This window comes from Scylla paramamosain, chromosome 17 (assembly GCF_035594125.1).
Source record: "Scylla paramamosain isolate STU-SP2022 chromosome 17, ASM3559412v1, whole genome shotgun sequence".
Classification (NCBI taxonomy): Eukaryota; Metazoa; Arthropoda; class Malacostraca; order Decapoda; family Portunidae; genus Scylla; species Scylla paramamosain.
In genome coordinates this window covers 3,559,941-3,577,500 of record NC_087167.1, presented here as the reverse complement: position 1 = coordinate 3,577,500, position 17,560 = coordinate 3,559,941, and the positions used below count along the sequence as shown (strand labels likewise).

At 39.1% G+C, this 17,560-nt stretch overlaps 2 protein-coding genes and 1 long non-coding RNA gene across 8 annotated transcripts in view; 2 read left to right on the top strand and 1 right to left on the bottom strand.

Moving 5' to 3' along the window:
• Nucleotides 1–1,933, top strand: part of LOC135108329 (uncharacterized) — a 26,224-nt gene extending 24,291 nt beyond the window's left edge. For both annotated transcript variants that reach the window (XM_064019188.1, XM_064019186.1), the window contains exons 3-5: nucleotides 17–91; nucleotides 1,366–1,421; nucleotides 1,607–1,933. In XM_064019188.1, the coding sequence (XP_063875258.1) occupies nucleotides 17–91; nucleotides 1,366–1,421; nucleotides 1,607–1,651 (176 nt within the window). In that variant the 3' untranslated portion in view covers nucleotides 1,652–1,933. The remainder of the gene's footprint in view (nucleotides 1–16; nucleotides 92–1,365; nucleotides 1,422–1,606) is intronic.
• The window catches only part of LOC135108330 (uncharacterized), a 13,589-nt gene extending 8,643 nt beyond the window's left edge, over nucleotides 1–4,946 (bottom strand). The window contains exon 1 of the long non-coding RNA XR_010272210.1: nucleotides 4,370–4,946. This is a non-coding gene — a long non-coding RNA (uncharacterized LOC135108330). The remainder of the gene's footprint in view (nucleotides 1–4,369) is intronic.
• A 2,023-nt stretch (nucleotides 4,947–6,969) lies between these two features.
• LOC135108326 (gamma-butyrobetaine dioxygenase-like) lies at nucleotides 6,970–16,825 on the top strand. Of its 5 annotated transcripts, none has more exons than XM_064019183.1 (10): nucleotides 6,970–7,144; nucleotides 11,003–11,123; nucleotides 11,341–11,491; nucleotides 11,592–11,741; nucleotides 12,104–12,231; nucleotides 14,548–14,757; nucleotides 14,994–15,099; nucleotides 15,205–15,407; nucleotides 15,604–15,773; nucleotides 15,859–16,825. In XM_064019183.1, the coding sequence occupies exons 2-10, from the start codon at nucleotides 11,032–11,034 to the stop codon at nucleotides 16,008–16,010; spliced, it is 1,362 nt and encodes a 453-aa protein (XP_063875253.1). In that variant the 5' UTR covers nucleotides 6,970–7,144; nucleotides 11,003–11,031; the 3' UTR covers nucleotides 16,011–16,825. The 5 variants fall into 5 exon arrangements, with proteins under 5 accessions (XP_063875253.1, XP_063875251.1, XP_063875249.1 ...); XM_064019181.1 differs by having other exon boundaries at nucleotides 6,972–7,144; nucleotides 11,003–11,135; XM_064019179.1 differs by lacking the exon at nucleotides 6,970–7,144 and adding an exon at nucleotides 7,458–7,612 and having other exon boundaries at nucleotides 11,003–11,135.
• Nucleotides 16,826–17,560: the final 735 nt, after the last annotated feature.

Here is a 17,560-nt window from a genome sequence, read left to right as displayed (position 1 = left end):
TCACTCCCCGTCACAGAACAGTGTGTGTGTGGTGAGGTTGACGGTGACTCTGTCTGCAGCACGTGCTTCGATGAAACGCGCACAAATCCAGGTGAGCAGCTTCCCTCCCATTTTCTTCCTTAGCGGCAAAAATTATGAAGGTGCAGGTGCCCTCGGGAAGCCGCAAGGATTGACACTGTTGTGTTCCAGGTGATATCTAGGCTGAGTTTCTCACAGTTTACTGCTATGCTTTATCAAAGGCCGCTCCTCAAATTCGACTTCCGTTCCGGTAATTCCTGTCCATGAGGTCCAGACCTCATGGTCTTCCTACTCCAAGTGCTCCCGTAAGGTTCTATTAATCGTCTTTTTTAACCAGATTACTTAAATATCTCGTGTGATTTTTTTTTTTCTGTACTTTTTAATACAGTTCTACAAATACCTAATACAAATACCTCTTGCCCAACATTCCTTTGAGTATTTAGTGAACACTGACACCACCACCGCCACGCCAGGGGCACTAACTTTCTCTGTACTATTTCTCACTTTTCATGCACTCTTCTACAAATACCAAAGGAAATGTATCACTGGCTCTCACCCAACATGCAAGTGTCCAGTGAACACTAACGACACCACCGTCGTCATGTCTCGCAGGACTTTCCACGTCAGAGGAACACTCTCTTTCATTACTATCGTCTACAGTTTCTCGACCATGAATGGTGTTAGTTTTATCTGTACATTTGACCTCAATGTTGATAAAATATGACAGACGAGCACACAGACAGACGTGTGTATGCCCGCACCTCGACTACTTTCAATAGGCTCTAGTAGGCTAGGATATTTTTTTTACGGTTCTAGTGACATATTAACAATATTACCACATTATTAACAGGAAAAACACTCTTGAGAAGCCGGGTTAATATCTTTGTGGCCTTGGAAAATAGTCGTGGTGAGAGAGAAAAGCGTTTCAGAATACGGACCATAGACACACACATGTATCGCAGTTAGTAATGTAAACACTGTGCTGTGGAAGAATAGAGCCCCAGTGATGTCTCCAATAGTGGTAGTGGTGGTAGTGGTGGTGGTGGTGGTGGTGTTAGAGGTGGTGATGATGGCGATGTTTGTGGTGGTGGTGGTGATGGGATGTCGGTGGTGTCAGTGGTGGTGATGGTGGTGGTGTTAGTGGTGATAATGGCAGTGGTGATGGTGGTGGTATTAGTGGTGGTAATGGTGGTGTTATAAGTGATGGTGGTGGTGTTAAGTGATGGTGATGGTGGTGGTGTTAGTATCGAGGTATTGCGTTTGAGTTCATGCATATCTTTTACACATGTTCCATTACTTAATAATTCATTTATACATTCATTCAGTTGTATCTTTTCCTGTTTCCAGATACTGCCACTTTAGCCTCCATAAAGGAATGCCTCACTGGTGAAGGGATTAGTTTCGTAAGTATCAGTGTGTGTGTGTGCGTGTGTGTGTGTGTGTGTGTGTGATTAAAGTAATTTTTATTGCCTTCACCGCTTTTACAACGAGGGTTATAACTAACATACAGGCGCAGTGTGTGTGTGTGTGTGTGTGTGTGTGTGTGTGTGTGTGTGTATTAATCATGCACACTTCTCAACCTGCACAGAACGCGACTGCAGGGTGCCATGGACGCTCGCGACGCCCACAGTAATGATATCATTGCCAAGACCAAAACAGAAACGGCTTCTGTTGTTGCTGCTGCTGCTGTTCTGGCGGCGCCACCACCACCACAGCAGCAACATAGACATGAGAAAACTTACAGTAAACGGAAACAGATATACGTCACTTCTCTTCCTCCTTCGTCACCACTTTCTACTACACCACCCCACCTCCACCAACAGACTGTACCCTACCACTTTCCCTAACGCCATCTACATCTGTCTGCATGTCTGCCTGCCTCGCACCGTTCCCCTCAATAAAGCATCTCACACGTTGCCGAGTATTTAGTCTTCCTAAATTTTTTTCCTTTTTCAAGAGGGGCAATAGGTAAGGGCAACGAAAAGAGTGAAAAAAGAGTCCACTAAGGTGCTGGTCCCAAAAGAAAAGTCACAAGCATCATCCAGAATTGGAGAAGTCTCTTGAAACCTCACCTTTTGAAAGAGTTCAAATCAAAGGAAGGAGGAAATACAGAGCCAGGCAGGGTTCTAGAGTTTACTAGCGAACGGGACAAATGCCTGAGAATACCGGTTAACTCTTGCATTAGAGAGGTGGCCAATGTACATGTATATAGACTTGTGGAGCAAGCTCGCGGTAGGAGAGGAAGCATCTCTCATGGTAAATTTGCAGACATGACCCACAACGATCTCTTCCTCTGCCATCTAGCGAATGTTACATCCATCCTCTATTATCACTTCATAGGTTGGTAACAATCATTACAACCATGATGGATCATAGCTAGCTAGGGATGGGTTCAAAAGATTCGAAATAACGAGATGAAAAAGCGACGGAAAGGAGTGGTAGTTAACTTGTAGCCAGTTCGATATCCGCAGGAAACATTTTTTTTTTTTTTCATCGTCAAATGTCCGAAAAGCGTCCCTGCGCCGCCACCACCCGTGCCTTGAAGTAGAAGTGCATAGGACAGGACTGGGAAGCGGTGTGAGTCTCTAAAAGCGTCATTTGAAAACCCTACTTGCTCCACCACGCGCAGGGAACGACCATCCAGGAAATAAGCCTAGAAGGGCCATTTAAGCCTTGTGGAACGATTATGTTCAGCAGTAGGCAAAAAAAAAAAAAGTAATAATATATATATATATATATATATATATATATATATATATATATATATATATATATATATATATATATATATATATATATATATATATATATATATATATATATATATAAACAGTAAGTAAATACATCAAAAGAAAGGTTAACCGTGTGTGGGTGACAATTACTGTATAAGAAATGCGAATACAAGTGAAATGAACGATACAAATGATATAATAAACAAAGAAACTCTGATAAGTTCAGGGTACAAAAAAGATTTACGAGTTATTGTTAGCTCCGAACCCCGTCTAGGAAAGCAATGCATAGAGGCCAGAAACAGGACAAATAGGGTATTAGGATTAATTTTTAGGAGTGTTAAAAGTAGAAGACCCGAAGCAATACTAAAGTTATATTTGGCGCTGGTCAGACCTCATCTAGACTACGCTGTGCAGTTTTGGTCCTCACATTACAGGAAGGATATAGGTCTGTTAGAATCAGTACAAAGGAGAATGACTAAAAGAATACAGAGGATGAGAAGTATTCCTTACGAGGCGAGATTAAAGTTGTTAAGTTTACATTCTTTAGAGAGACGTAAGTTAAGAGAGGACCTGATAGAAATCTTTAAGTGGTAAAAGGGTTATTATGACAAGGAGGACGTAAGCAAAATTCCTAGGATCAGCAACCAGGACAGAACAAGAAATAACGGGTTCAAGTTTTAGGTTTAAGAAAGAGATAGGAAGAAATTGGTTCTCAAATAGAGTGGTAGATGAATGGAGCGGACTCAATAATCAAGTTGTTAGTGCAAAGACATTAGGAAGCTTTAAGAGAAGATTAGACGGATTTATGGATGGAAATGATAGTGGAAATAGGTAAGTATATTTCATACAGGGACTGCCACACGTAAGCCTGGTGGCTTCTTGCAACTTCTCTTATTTTTTATGTTCTTATGTTATTATATCTATTTTGCCGGGCGACACACACACACACACACACACACACACAATCTTATCACAGTAATTCCTGCACTTTGGGAGCATGAAACGGTTATCTAAAGGTTATCTAAAGAAGTCTCAGAAAACAGAGAAATACAAATGAATAAGAAGACAAATGAATAAATAAAATGATATATAAATCACTAATAAGAAATGTAATGATAATACGGTGCTGATCTAGACGTATTGGTGCAAGCAGGGAGGGAGGAGGTGCTCAGCAGCTGCTAGTGGGCCGGCTGTCCATCGGAGCTCCGAATCTCTCCCTACCCACGGGATTTTTAACAAAAGCATCGAAATCAGCATCCTGGTTCATGGATGTGGATGTTATTTCAATATCTTGAATAACTAAGCCTTATACGTGCCCAGTGATATGAGAGAGAGAGAGAGAGAGAGAGAGAGAGAGAGAGAGAGAGAGAGAGAGACCTGCATATATTCGTATATTTAAGTAACACTGATCTTTATTGTCAAGCTTTAGGATTATTACCTTGTTTTATAACTATATTTTCTTAATATAGAGATATTGCAAATGAACTTTAATGAATGTTATATTACATAGTTTTGTAAATGTAAAATACTGGTGGATGTGTTGAGTGCCACTTGTTAGTGGAGCGGAGCCTTGTAAACCAAACAGAAGATAAAGAATAGGCAATGATGTCCACACTCACCCATCGGTAGTGAAGGACGTAGGTACTGAGTGCCAGCAACGCCATGTAGTGTCAACTTTATGTTGCCAGGTAACACATTCTTGGCGCCCCCCCACCTTCTTTTTTTTTTTTCTTTGTATATACATCACATTACGTTTCCAGGTTTGTCCGTTACCTCGCACTATCAGTGTCATCGCCTCTCTCAGCAGAATAAGTCTTTCTCAGGTATATAATGTAGATCACCCACTGAGTCGTTACCAGAGAAGATAATAAAGTCTTTAGCCTCCTTGGTCGCTACTGTCAACATCAGGGTAAAGGTATATTCCCTTTACCTTGGTCAACCTCACACACATCGACTCTACCACCGCCATAAAACAACCACTTTTGGATAATTTTCTTTGATGTATAAGGACCGGGAACATATCCATCATGATCTCCATCCTGGGACGCCATCTTAGTATGACTATAACATGAGTAATCCACGAATATCGGAATACAAATATGAAAATTTAAGGGATTCCGCTAGCAATGTCCGCACAACTCACACTCAAATCAAGGGAAACAATGTGAAGTACAACCTGCCCGGCCCGAGTCTCCTTGTCCTGCACGCTGATTGGTTGGACTCTCACCCCGACACTGCCATACGGGGAAAACCAGCATGACGTCACAAGGCTGAGCAAACGCAGTGAAATGTTGAATTTATAACATTATACGACGTAGAGGACTAGGCAGTGAAATGTTGAATTTATAACATTATACGACGTAGAGGACTAGGTTTTGAAGAGAAACTAACTAGTATATGTATGGATATGAGTAATCAAGGTCAGTAAAAAAAAAAAAATCATGGAATTTGGAAGAAATTAACCTGGACTGAATGGATGTTGTTGTTTTTTTTTGTTGCAGTACTGAAAAAATTTTTTTTTTCTACATGCAGTCATCTGGAAATGAGAGTAAGATGGTCGCGATCAGTACTGCACGGTCTGTGGTAGTTCCTGTGACGTGCTCGTCATTAACCAGTATTTCATGTTATTATGAAAACGGCTTATTCAGGTAGTTGTTACCACGTTTATTTCCGTTAGGCTCCACACCGATGAGGCGATGCGGAAGAAGTGGATACTGACCACGCGTGGGCTCAATTTCAATCCCTCTTCATATCATGTCGCTACACAATGTATATATCTATATCTATCTATCTATCTATCTATCTATCTATCTATCTATCTATCTATCTATCTATCTATATATATATATATATATATATATATATATATATATATATATATATATATATATATATATATATATATATATATATATATATATATATATATATATATATATATATATATATATATATATATATATATATATATATATATATATTATATATTTTATTTTTTATTTATTTATTTTTTCATGTAGGAGGGATACTGGCCAAGGGAAAAAAAAAAAAAAAAAAAAAGGCCCACTGAGATGCCAGTCCCAGAAAAGGGTCTAAAGCGGTAGTAAAATATTGAAGGATAAGTGTCTTCAATCCTCCCTCTTGAATGAATTCAAGTTACATATCTCGGCTGATTGAAGGTGAAGAGCTTGCTCAAGAGATAAGCGAATCAAATCTTGAGGTCATGACGGCAAGCAGTATAGCTAAACAGACAGACACGGTAACCTTGAGATAACACAGACGAGAAAAGGAAGAACACTGATGCACAAGTGTATTACTCGTTTTATGAAATCTAAGTGTCTCGGTGATTAAAAAGTGATCTTTAAACAAGGGATGATACCCATTTTGTAGGAAATCAACACAGACGAGATAAAGAAGAATATTAAAGATACGAGTATATGAGTCGGTTTATGAAATCTAAGTGTCTCGGTGATTGAAAAGTGATCTTTAAAGAAGAGAAGATACCCAATTTGTAGGAAATTAATTTTGAATTTTCAAGTGTTGCAGATTGAGACTGGGACTGGAACTAGATGAAATAAAGAGGGATAAAGATATATTGATCATTAAATGAGATACACGAGTCTCGGTGATAAAAAGTGATATTTAGAGAAATATTGTACCATTTGTACGCAAGATATTATTTTATAAATTTCAAATATCGCAAAATATTATTACGAAGGTTGAGGAATCCAAACCCTTCATCGGTCACTTTGAGATTCAAGTCTTGCACGCTGGCCTGAAAGTTGCGCGTATTTTAGTTGCCATGGAGGATAAATAAATTACATGGCGGGAAAAAAAAATATATTTCTCAGTCACAAATGGTGATATATATCACCAAAATTAGCAAATGCAGAACTATTTTTGTTTGAATAATTACTGAATAAAAACTGATTATTTTTATATTCATGGAAGTAAATCTATCATTTGTATTCAATTTGGGCCAAAATAAAAAAAAAAAAAAATGTGAGCTGAATAATTTGTAATTTTCTTCTGGCAACTATTTTTCTTTTTCTTGGCTAGTAATTTTTCTAATTACTTGCTGGTGGCTGGTAAGATAATTGCTCTCTTTCAGATCTGAGCATGTGTTTGAAACATCTGAGTAATGTGTTAAAAGTAACACATTTGATATTTGATTTATGAAGAACTGACTGATTAACTGGCTTATGTAAGGCGCCACAGTCTTTGGAAGAGAGGTGATGTGGGCACAAGGTGAAGGTTCAGAGATAAGCCCCTTGCGTCACGTCTTACATCCTTGCCTCTGCTCACCTGTGCACGATGGCTTAATTCGTGGCCATAGCAACAGTGACCGGCTGCGTGATATCACATCCACTGTGTAATTCATGGTTTAAGTAGAGGTATTTTATATTTATTCTATTTAATCTTATTTATTCATTTATTATTTTAGTAAATCGGTAGTTTCAAATAATCACATGTAATTCGATGACTGGATATTATATATATTATATATACATTATTATATAAAATGTGTCGACATAGGAGAATCAGATGAGCGGAACTGATACATGCGAGGCTGCGATGCCAGATAAAGAAATGGCTAAATGTTTGCTGTTCATTGACTACGATCATGAGGAACAAATCAATATAATCTACAAATATGTACTGATAAATATATACACCCATGCTCGGATCACATCACTCAGTGCCTCGGCATGACAAGTAAAAATTAGTAAACATCAATCGCCATATTGCAAACCTCTCGTGCCGTGACCACGCCTCATCCTGCTGGCCGCGCGTGGCGAGTGACGTTCAGATTCGCGCCAGCTTCGTCCCGCCAAGTATCTGACTTCCTGTCTCTCTCAAAGGTAAAAAAAAAAAAAAAAAAACACCAGCACGTCTTACGTTATCAGGCCAAACATATATTTTTTTTACGTGTTAAGGTGAATGAATAAAAAAGTGAAGTAAAGGACTTGCCATTCAAAATATATAAATAAATACAAAATAAATAAATAAATAAATAAATAAATAAATAAATAAAAATACATGAATATATAGATGAAGTGAAATAAAATCAGAGGCAATTTTAGCTTCACAGGTTTCTTGATACGTCTCTTTTGAAACAGTTCGTGTCTTGGGAAAAAAAATAACCTAACCAGGAAGAGAGTTTCAGAGTTTACCAGCGAAAGGAATAAGACAGAAGACACTGGTTGACTTTCACTAATTTGTCATCACCTTCAGTGTTTACTTTCTGTACGACAAATAGTGTGTGTGTGTGTGTGTGTGTGTGTGTATGATGAGGAAACAAGAGAAGATAAGGTAAGCTATAAGAAGCCAATAGGCCTACACGTGGCAGTCCATTTATAAAACATTCATACCAATAACCATCCATCATTCATATAGGCAAGTTGATCAAGTGTTCTGCTAAAGATTCCTACTGGCTTGCCACTAAAATACTGATTGCTCTCTCTCTCTCTCTCTCTCTCTCTCTCTCTCTCTCTCTCTCTCTCTCTCTCTGATTACTTTATTACTTTACTGTTCCTCTTGTTGGCTTCCTTAGAGAGTGTAGATATTCAGATCTTGGGAAAAAAGCTGAAGGATTGGATAAGAGAGACGTATACTGGAAGAACAGGGAATGAAGGAATAGAGAGAGAGTAAAGAGTGTGAGGGGTCACCACATTGCTGTTTTACTGATATGGATAATTTTGCTTTATTAACAGAAGGAGACTTATGATATGCCTTTATTTCAGATGATTTTCTTTCTTTTTTAGTTACTTGTTGTCTTGGGATAAGATGTAATCAGGTAGTCCAGCTTTGATCTACTATGTCGGTGATAAAATGTCCAATGGAGCCTGTATTCTGTACTTCCATATTCGTAGTTCCCTCCTCGCTTTGCTCCAGAATTCTTCTGTTTATCTTTGTCTCTAGTCTTGCATTGCGCCAAAGGCAAAATCTTAAATTTATTACACTAATCTTTACTTTTCATATCTTTTTGTACCTGTTGTTTCTTTCCTTTTTCTTTCTGCTTTTAATTTCACCATATATATACATATACATATATATATATATATATATATATATATATATATATATATATATATATATATATATATATATATATATATATATATATATATATATATATATGGTCATATACTTTTTTTTTTTATCATTTCATCCTCCATTTTATTTCCATGGTTAAGAATGTATTCGTTAAGGATCTTTTTTTTTTTTTCAGATTTATCCAACATAACTTTTTACGAAATCATCTAGTGTAGTTCATTTGTACACTCACTCATCGAGACGGTATAAAGGTTGAAAGTTAAAGGTTCCTAATGGCTGACAGAGCGATGGGAAAGTGTTAACACTCACAACTACCACACCTGCATGGAGGGTATCTAAGGACTCTTCTAAGGACCATATTTTGAGTCACTTCTGCGTCACACCTCTACTACTTTCAAAAGACTTTAGTGACAGATTAACACATTTTCTATATTTTTAAAAAGATCCAGGCTAATAAACTCTGTGGCTGTTGAAAATAGTTGTGGTGAAGGAGTAAAGCGTTTCGTAATACAGACACAAATCGGTAAGTGTGTGATTGTTCATACATTGTGACCAATTAGTATCGGTTGATGAACAAACTCATACTCACCAGCCTACACTCCTTACATTAACATTAATCAAGCTCTCTCCTTTCATCTTCATTTCTACCTTATCTATTTCAAGGTCTTATAAATTTCTCTAATACTGCATTGGGGGATTTAGGAGAAAGAGTGTCGCCTTTTTTTTATCTGTATCTTATCATTGATTTTTATTTCCATGTCATTTATTCTTAGAGAGGTTTTCCAGTACCTTCATGTTTTCTCGACTTCCTGTTTCTTAAGTGTGTTTTTTTTTTTTTTTTTACTGCTAAACTATCTACTGAGTCACGCTACAAAAGCCATGCACAGTGGTTTAGTGTTTTCTGCAAATTTCCACTACCAAGTAAGATTGGAATGTTGAATAACCACTCAGGAATCCTACTCGATCCTTTACTTTTCTAGAATACGATAATACGTAACGTTCCTTATATTTCGGAAATTTCCTACGAAAATCAATGTTAAAATTAAGGCAAAGAATGTTTATCTATCTTAATGAAACTTAAAAGTATGATTGGCTTCGTTCATATTATATCTGACCATTACTTCTTTACGAGGCACACGGTATCATTTTCAGGTGTGTCTAATTACACCTTCATAACATCCCCTCAACACCCAGACTTGAGAACACACTTGTCCTAATTGTGTACGTGTTTTTTTTTTTTTTTGCCATTATCACAAATATTTATGGGGAATGGAGAAAGCTACTTGAGGTTATCGGGATCTTATCTTATTTACTGTAGATTTTTATATAAGGGTGATGGGGAGGCCGAGAGGGATGCAGACGGCTTACAGTGATAGGAGCCTTATATTAACATAAAGGTTGAGGGTAGAGAGGGGCAGGAGGGAGAGAGGAGACTTGAAGGTAGAGATATAATGGTGTATGGATGTAAGACGTAGGGGAAAAGCAAACAAGGCATTAAAGAAAAAAATAAATAAACAAGTACTATTCTAATATTCTAGATTACCAATGGCCATTAGTGCTGGTGCATTCTTTGGGGGATGCTCTGGGACAAATTTAATGGGGGTGGCGAATAAGCAGTGGAGCCCTGTCCTCACAAGGCCCTGCTTCCAAGTCCTTGCAAGAGTGCCTTGCAGTGAATTCTCGGATTCGCAATCGGAAAATGTGCTCCTTGAACGGAACACTCGTCGCTTGCGCACTGTAACAAATACGAAAACTTAAACAGAACAAGTTTACATCTAAAATTCCATTAAACTATTGTGAAGTGAGCCTGAATTGTTCGTTTGATGCCACTTTGATGTGCCTTACCGCGGCATTAACATGCATCGGTTCTCATTCGAAAGGTGAAAGCAACAAAGTTCCTTACATAAATTAAATAATATAGGTGTTGACATTTTCAGATGACTTTTGTATTTCTACAAAAAGCCCAGTCATGGTGGTACAGGTTTGACTGAAGATAAGGGCTTGATTTCTGTCACTGCTCCAAGGACACAGTATCATCAGAAATATCTTTTGATATGTTCTCTCTGGTATGATTGCTGATTTCAAGTTTATTACGTTCTTCATCCACTAAACGAAAATAAGATTAACTTAATTATAAAAGTGAGAATTCACATCCTTACAAATCATTCTAATTGTGATTTGTGGATTTCTTTTAGCGAGCGACCGTGTGAAAAAGGTGAGCAACATGCTGGCAGCGCGACGACTGACCTGGGCCAGGGTGAGGTCCGCCGCGGCAGTGATGAGACCCCGTGGGCATTCCCTCCCGCAGACACCACGGTACACACGACAGTACTTACATACAGTTTTTGAGTTGACCCAAGGTTTTATATGAGATAAAGCTTTTGTTTTGATCAGAATTCTTTAACTGCAGCTCCCACATGTCTTTCAGTGTTGAGCAGGTGATGCGTCTTTCTGACATACTGTCCATTACCGATGAAATATATTTGCGCTAAAGCCAAGATACTAATCAGCTAACGGGTACATGTTCGCGCAGTCTTCTCAACAATGCTGCCTGCGCCCTACACACGAGGAACAGGACGGCCTGGCAGAAGGCGGAGACAACAGATGACTTCACGGTTTCACAGACCAAGCCTGGGACAATCATCGCCGCTGTTAATCTCCTCCATGACCAGAAAATGCTTCAGGTTAGTGCTAATAGCAGAACGTTCTTATCAATATCTTGCTGATATACTGTTCGCCGGCATCCCACGAGGGGTGTACCTACAGGCCTTGCAAAACACGCAGGTACATTGGGAGGATGGCAGTGTGGACTCGTACCCTTATATCTGGCTGCGTGACAACTGCCAGTGTCCGAATTGCTACCATCCCGTCTCCCTGGCACGCCGCGTGATGCTCAAAGATCTTGACCTTTCTGTCGCTTGTGTAGACGTCAAGGTTAGTAATGCAGTGAAAATGTTGCTGAACTTTGTGAGTATTGGGTGTACCTGTGGCGTGTTCTGATGCAAATTCATTGTTTACATATTTACACATAATGAACTCGCACAGTATATGTAGTTACACTACAGTATAGACTATGCATTGAAGTAACTCATTTAAAAACTCGAGCTTTGAAGTCAGCAGTTCCTGACTGAACACAAAAGTCCAGAAAACAATAGGTCACTGCTTGTATAAAATAGCCTGTACAAAATACTCGTACTGTCGTCACTCGTTTCCTATAGTAAAACCAAAAGGGTTCACAAGTCCCATGATGTAAAGGTCTTCTGTTGTTAGTTAATTCACTGGACCGTTTTTTTTAGATGAGTAACGGTGGAGAGGGAATCGAAATGCTGTGGACAGACGGTCACCAGGGAACATACGACGCACACTGGCTTCACGAAAGGGCTTTCAGAGGACCGAAGCCTGAGCCTCGTGAACGCGAATACAGGTACTTAAAGACCTCTTACTAGATAGTAAAATTATGGATATGGATGGCTATCAACAAAATAAGATACTGAATTAAGTTACTCAAGAACCTTCGTGTAGTTTCTGAATGCGCAATACAAACTCAGCAAGAGAATTATTACGTGTGGGTGTTCAATGTTGCGCATTAACAGAAAAGATTTCTATCAAAACACAGGTTCACAATGCGCGTCACGTGACGGTTGAAAATTCAGTGTGAGCTAAAACACCTCAGTGTAACATTTTCATCAAATAATAACCTTACAATCCTCTACTTAAAATATAACAATCATTATCACAGGTTGAAGCGCCCACCAGACGCCACTGTCGCAGACCTAGAAGTTGGAGGTAGCTCTCGCTTGCCCGCGATGGCGAAGCTGTCTGTTGAGTTGCTGGTGCACGATTTCACTACTGCAAGGTTGAATGCTGTTTACTTCCTGAAGCTGTCTTCTGCTGGTATTTCAGTTTCCAACGTTGGCTACTGGATCGGGAATGGTTGATCTCTAGATAGAGTTGTTATTGACGTGCTCTCTCTCTCTCTCTCTCTCTCTCTCTCTCTCTCTCTCTCTCTCTCTCTCTCTCTCTTTTGGCCTTTCCTCCTTCACAGCGATTCAACTGAATGAGTGAAAGTCACTCATGTCCAGAGTCATATTCAGCAAAGTTTGCCACTGGGTATCGCCTCAGTGTTTTGCGAGAGCTTACTGGAAAACTCAAGGGTACTATTCTTTTTTACTCAAAAATATTCATAATCTGCTCCCTTTATGAATATTCTGCCTCCCTATTACCAACGCCTCCTTATTGCCAACGCCTCCTGACTACTAACGCCTCGCCTGGAGGTAATTCAGAAGTATGCTCTTCGCTTTATCTTGGGATCACCGTGATGAATCAAACTTTGCAACCTGCGTGTGGAAGGACGCCTCTCCGCTTCCTGTATACAATTGCTAGAGTTCATTGATAGACCCTTTTCTCATCGCATCCTATTACGTAGTTCTACAGCCACAACCCCTCGGGTTACATTCCGTACCTACTTGCCGCTGAACAGGGGCTCCCCCACTGGCCTCGCCGCGACCGGTGCTCGAACCTGGGGCCTTCTCGGATGCGAACCGGGCGTGTTAACCAATGCACTAAACTACACTACACTACACAGTGTGTATGTGTTAGCTAACTCTTCACCTCAAGTCTTCTAATCACGAGTTTGGGCCACAACAAGTGGCCCTTCTTCCTGGAAGAAGAAGAAGAAGAATCAAATAAATTCTGAAAGGGGTTGGACTCGGAGGTCTACCATCTACCATTAACCTACTCGTCACTAACATTGTTACTGTAAATGTACAGTACTACAACTCCATGCCTTTACATTTTCTCTAGCGACTGATTCATGCGTACATATATCTAAGAATTACTAAAATAAATTACGTAAGTACACTTTGTTTTCAAGATGAGGGTATTCCTTTCTTCAAAAAATATTAGATTATACTTTAAACTGGGGCTAGCATGATTTATTTGACTAGCATTTAATGAATGTTAACTATAATTTACAGTTTTATTCTGTGTGACTGAAGAGAGCGTTGGAAGTTCCTTATTTATGTTCGAAATGTTATCCGCTGAATATCAGACAATGTTTGCATTTGTAAAGTTTGTCATGTTTTTACTAACTTGAACATTTCATAAGTATTACATTTACAGTTTCATTTTTAATGAGTGGATAAAAGGCCGACAGTGAAAGAGTTCCACGTATATGGAAAAGCATCCTCGAAGCATGTTATGATATTATGTTACGATAACTCTTTGTAAGGAGCTTTTCAGGGAGCAGCAAGACGTCAGTGATTTTCGTCATGGCAGTGATGGAGATAAATATGGGCCTTAAGTGGCTAATTCAATGTGAAATATTTTGAATATAGATAATATCGTCACCTTTACAAACAAACTGCTTGTCATTTTCATCTGGCTTTTGCAAAACAGAGGTGAAAACTTTCACATAAAAAAAGCAGAAAGTTGAGGCGAATTTAAGACCGTACACACACTAGACTTGACAAAGGCAGATGTACCAATGTGTGGCCGGCGTGGTGTAGAACATATTTAAGCAAAATGCAGATATCACCAAAGAATTACACAGTTTGTTAACAAGGGTGACGATATACAAATATGGAATAATAGATGAAGAAATGTGATAAGTAGTTTTATTCTGGTGGCCTGAAAGACGCAGCAGAAACAGATGACTGGAGGAGGTTGGGGACACGCAGATCCTGATGATAAATGGTTTTCGATGGAGCAGCAAATACACATGTGAATAATGTGTCACCAGACTGAAGCAGCAGCTCTGGGGGCGTGAGCTGCAGGATAAGTTGCCCAGCGTCTCCTTCCCGGAATTTCTACGCGACGACCATACTCTCCTCACCTTCCTGGAGAGTCTTGAGGTGACGGGCGTAGTGCTGGTGTCAGATGTGCCTTGTGAGATAGACCAGATCTACACCTTCGCCAAGCGCATCGGACGCTTGAAACCAACTCACTACGGGTTAGTCTGCAGAAAGACAGTTCTTCTGTGTTCATAATCTTTGCAACTAATTTTATTATTATTATTATTATTATTATTATTATTATTATTATTATTATTATTATTATCATCATCATTATTATTACAACTGAAGTTTTCCATAATAATCGTGGAAAAGTTTCGTTGTAGCTAACGTGATTGATCACATGTTGAAAATTTTGAAACGTTAACAAATTCAAGCCATTTTTTCCTTTCAGGGAAACGTTTAATGTGCACAGTAGGGTGGACCCCAACAACCTGGCGTACACTGGCGACAGCCTCGACATGCACACTGACCTGCCCTGCTTGGCTGCCAAACCCGATGTGAGAGAGAGAGAGAGAGAGAGAGAGAGAGAGAGAGAGAGAGAGAGAGAGAGAGAGAGTGTGTGTGTGTGTGTGTGTGTGTGTGACATCTTAATATCGTTACAGATTCAGATACTACACGTCATCAAACAGTTCACTGGTGAGGGCGGCGACACCATGATATCAGACGGATTTACCGTCGCTTCAAAACTTAAGAAGAACAATCCGGAGTATTTTGACACGCTTGCAAACACCCTGGTTGAATTTGTAGACGTGGGGATCGATGATGGTGTCAAGTTTCACGTTTCTTGGAGAGCACCGATCATCGAGTTAGTAAAATGATGATGATGATGGTGATGATGATGATGATGATGTGTGTGTGTGTGTGTGTGTGTGTGTGTGTGTGTGTGTGTGTGTGTGTGTGTTGTTGTTGTTGTTGTTGTTGCTAGTGCTGCTGTTATTGATTTTATGTTTTCTCTCACTGTTATGGATAAATAACTTCTCTGAATATGTTATTTGTGACAGTGTGAAGGTCGACGGCTCCATCCGAACCGTGAACTGGCACCAGATGTCACGTAACTCGCGCTTCCAAGTTTCTTCCTCTGAAGCAGCGGCGAAGTGGTACGCAGCGGGCCTGGCCTTCCGAGACCTGATGTACGACACCGATAACCTTGTGAAACTGAAGCTTCAGTCCGGTGAGTGACTGTGTGTATGTATGTGTTTGTGTGTGTGTGTGTGTGTGTGTGATTCATTCTGGATATCAATGTTCACCTCCAACAGGCGACATGATAGTGTTTGATAACCTGCGCGTGATGCATGGACGGCAAGGATACCGCGCCGAGGAAGGAGAGCGCTGGCTTCAGGGGGGCTACTTGGAGTGGGACTCTGTCAGGTCGCTCCGCCGAGTGCTTCGCAAGGAAATGGCTGCTTGAGCTGTCCTCGCCTAATCCTAACGCAAGCCAGGTGTCGCTCCGTCCTAAAGGGAAATATTAACCAGATGATGAATGATGATTATACATATAACAACATGGTTCCTTTCTCTGTTTGCATAGATATTTCGGTTTGCGTGAATGATGATGATGATGATGACTGGCAAAAAAAAATATGAAAAGAAATGTACAAACGTTTCAGTTTTGTCGGACTTAATTGTATTGGTTCGTGATATTACTTTACATTGGGAAAATACTTTTACTTGCTCCTTTCTAAATGAAACATTTTTTTTGCTTGTCAGAGGTTATTCGTATAAATTCGTATGTGAACATTCGTATTTGTACTCAATTTTTCAATGCCATGCATTGGAGATTTTCTTATTCACCACTATTTCAAAACTCGTGGTGAAGATGTGTTTATTTCTGCTAAATATCTTCATGTCTGGATGCGTTCACTACGATTTCAGTACGTGTGGTATGCATGTGTTTATACTTAGTGTTTCAACAGTTGTGGTCGCGAGTGGTGACCAATGTTTCAGCACCTGTTATCATGATGTGCTCTTCTGGTTTATATGATTTTGAGTTTCATAATTCTTTTGGGAGACAAACCATTATACATAGTGTCCGGTGCTTTGATGCAGCGACAGCAATGCAGCAATCTTGCTTTATAAATGTAGGTAAATGAATGAGTTAATATGTCAAGATATAATAATTTACTAAGCTAGTTTCAAACACTTTTGTTTTTGTCATATACCTGCTTATCCAATACGGTGTCCAAGGCATGCTGACTGAGGCAGAATAAAAATGAATGAAATACATGTACAGAGATACATATATATATATATATATATATATATATATATATATATATATATATATATATATATATATATATATATATATATATATATATATATATATTTTTTTTTTATTTCCTTTCCACATGATATTTTCACGTGACATCACCACCACCACCACCACCACCATAATCATCATCATCATCATCATCATTATCGTCAGGGTTTTATGATTCCACTGCAAGACCATGGCCTCCCCCAACCATTACCATCCATATTTCTATCGGATGTTCGTCTACTCCAGGCTATCCAAAATTAAGCATCTTATGTCATTATTTATATATCTATTTATTATTCCCTTTATTTATATTATTTATTTATTTACTTATATTTTTTTCTTTCATCTTTCTTCTCTGTAATTTCAAGAAGCATGATATCAGTATCACAAGAATCGCTCTACCACAACCTCAACTCGGTGTGCGGCAACACCTGAATTTGATCTACAGTGGCACCGGCTTCGCGACAAACTAATAGAGGAAAAAGAAAAATACAAAAGAGAGAAGGTCGTGAACGTAGAAAATTTGAGTGTTTATATGCGAAGGAGTGGAAATTATTCTAAGGAGGCAGAAGTGCGACAGGTAGAGTCGCAATATACCCAGAGCCAATAATGCCACACTGACGTCTCAAACTTAACGATTCAAGGAAAAGGACCAGCAGTGACGCGTTCATCGCTAGATTTGAACACATATCCAAGTA

Bases quoted from the DNA above. Each gene is read 5' to 3' on its own strand.
- LOC135108326 (XM_064019181.1), top strand. From the start codon at position 11,032: ATGCTGGCAGCGCGACGACTGACCTGGGCCAGGGTGAGGTCCGCCGCG. The intron at 11,742-12,103 runs GTTAGTAATGCA...CGTTTTTTTTAG, and splicing joins TCGCTTGTGTAGACGTCAAG to ATGAGTAACGGTGGAGAGGG. The intron at 14,758-14,993 runs GTTAGTCTGCAG...TTTTCCTTTCAG, and splicing joins TTGAAACCAACTCACTACGG to GGAAACGTTTAATGTGCACA.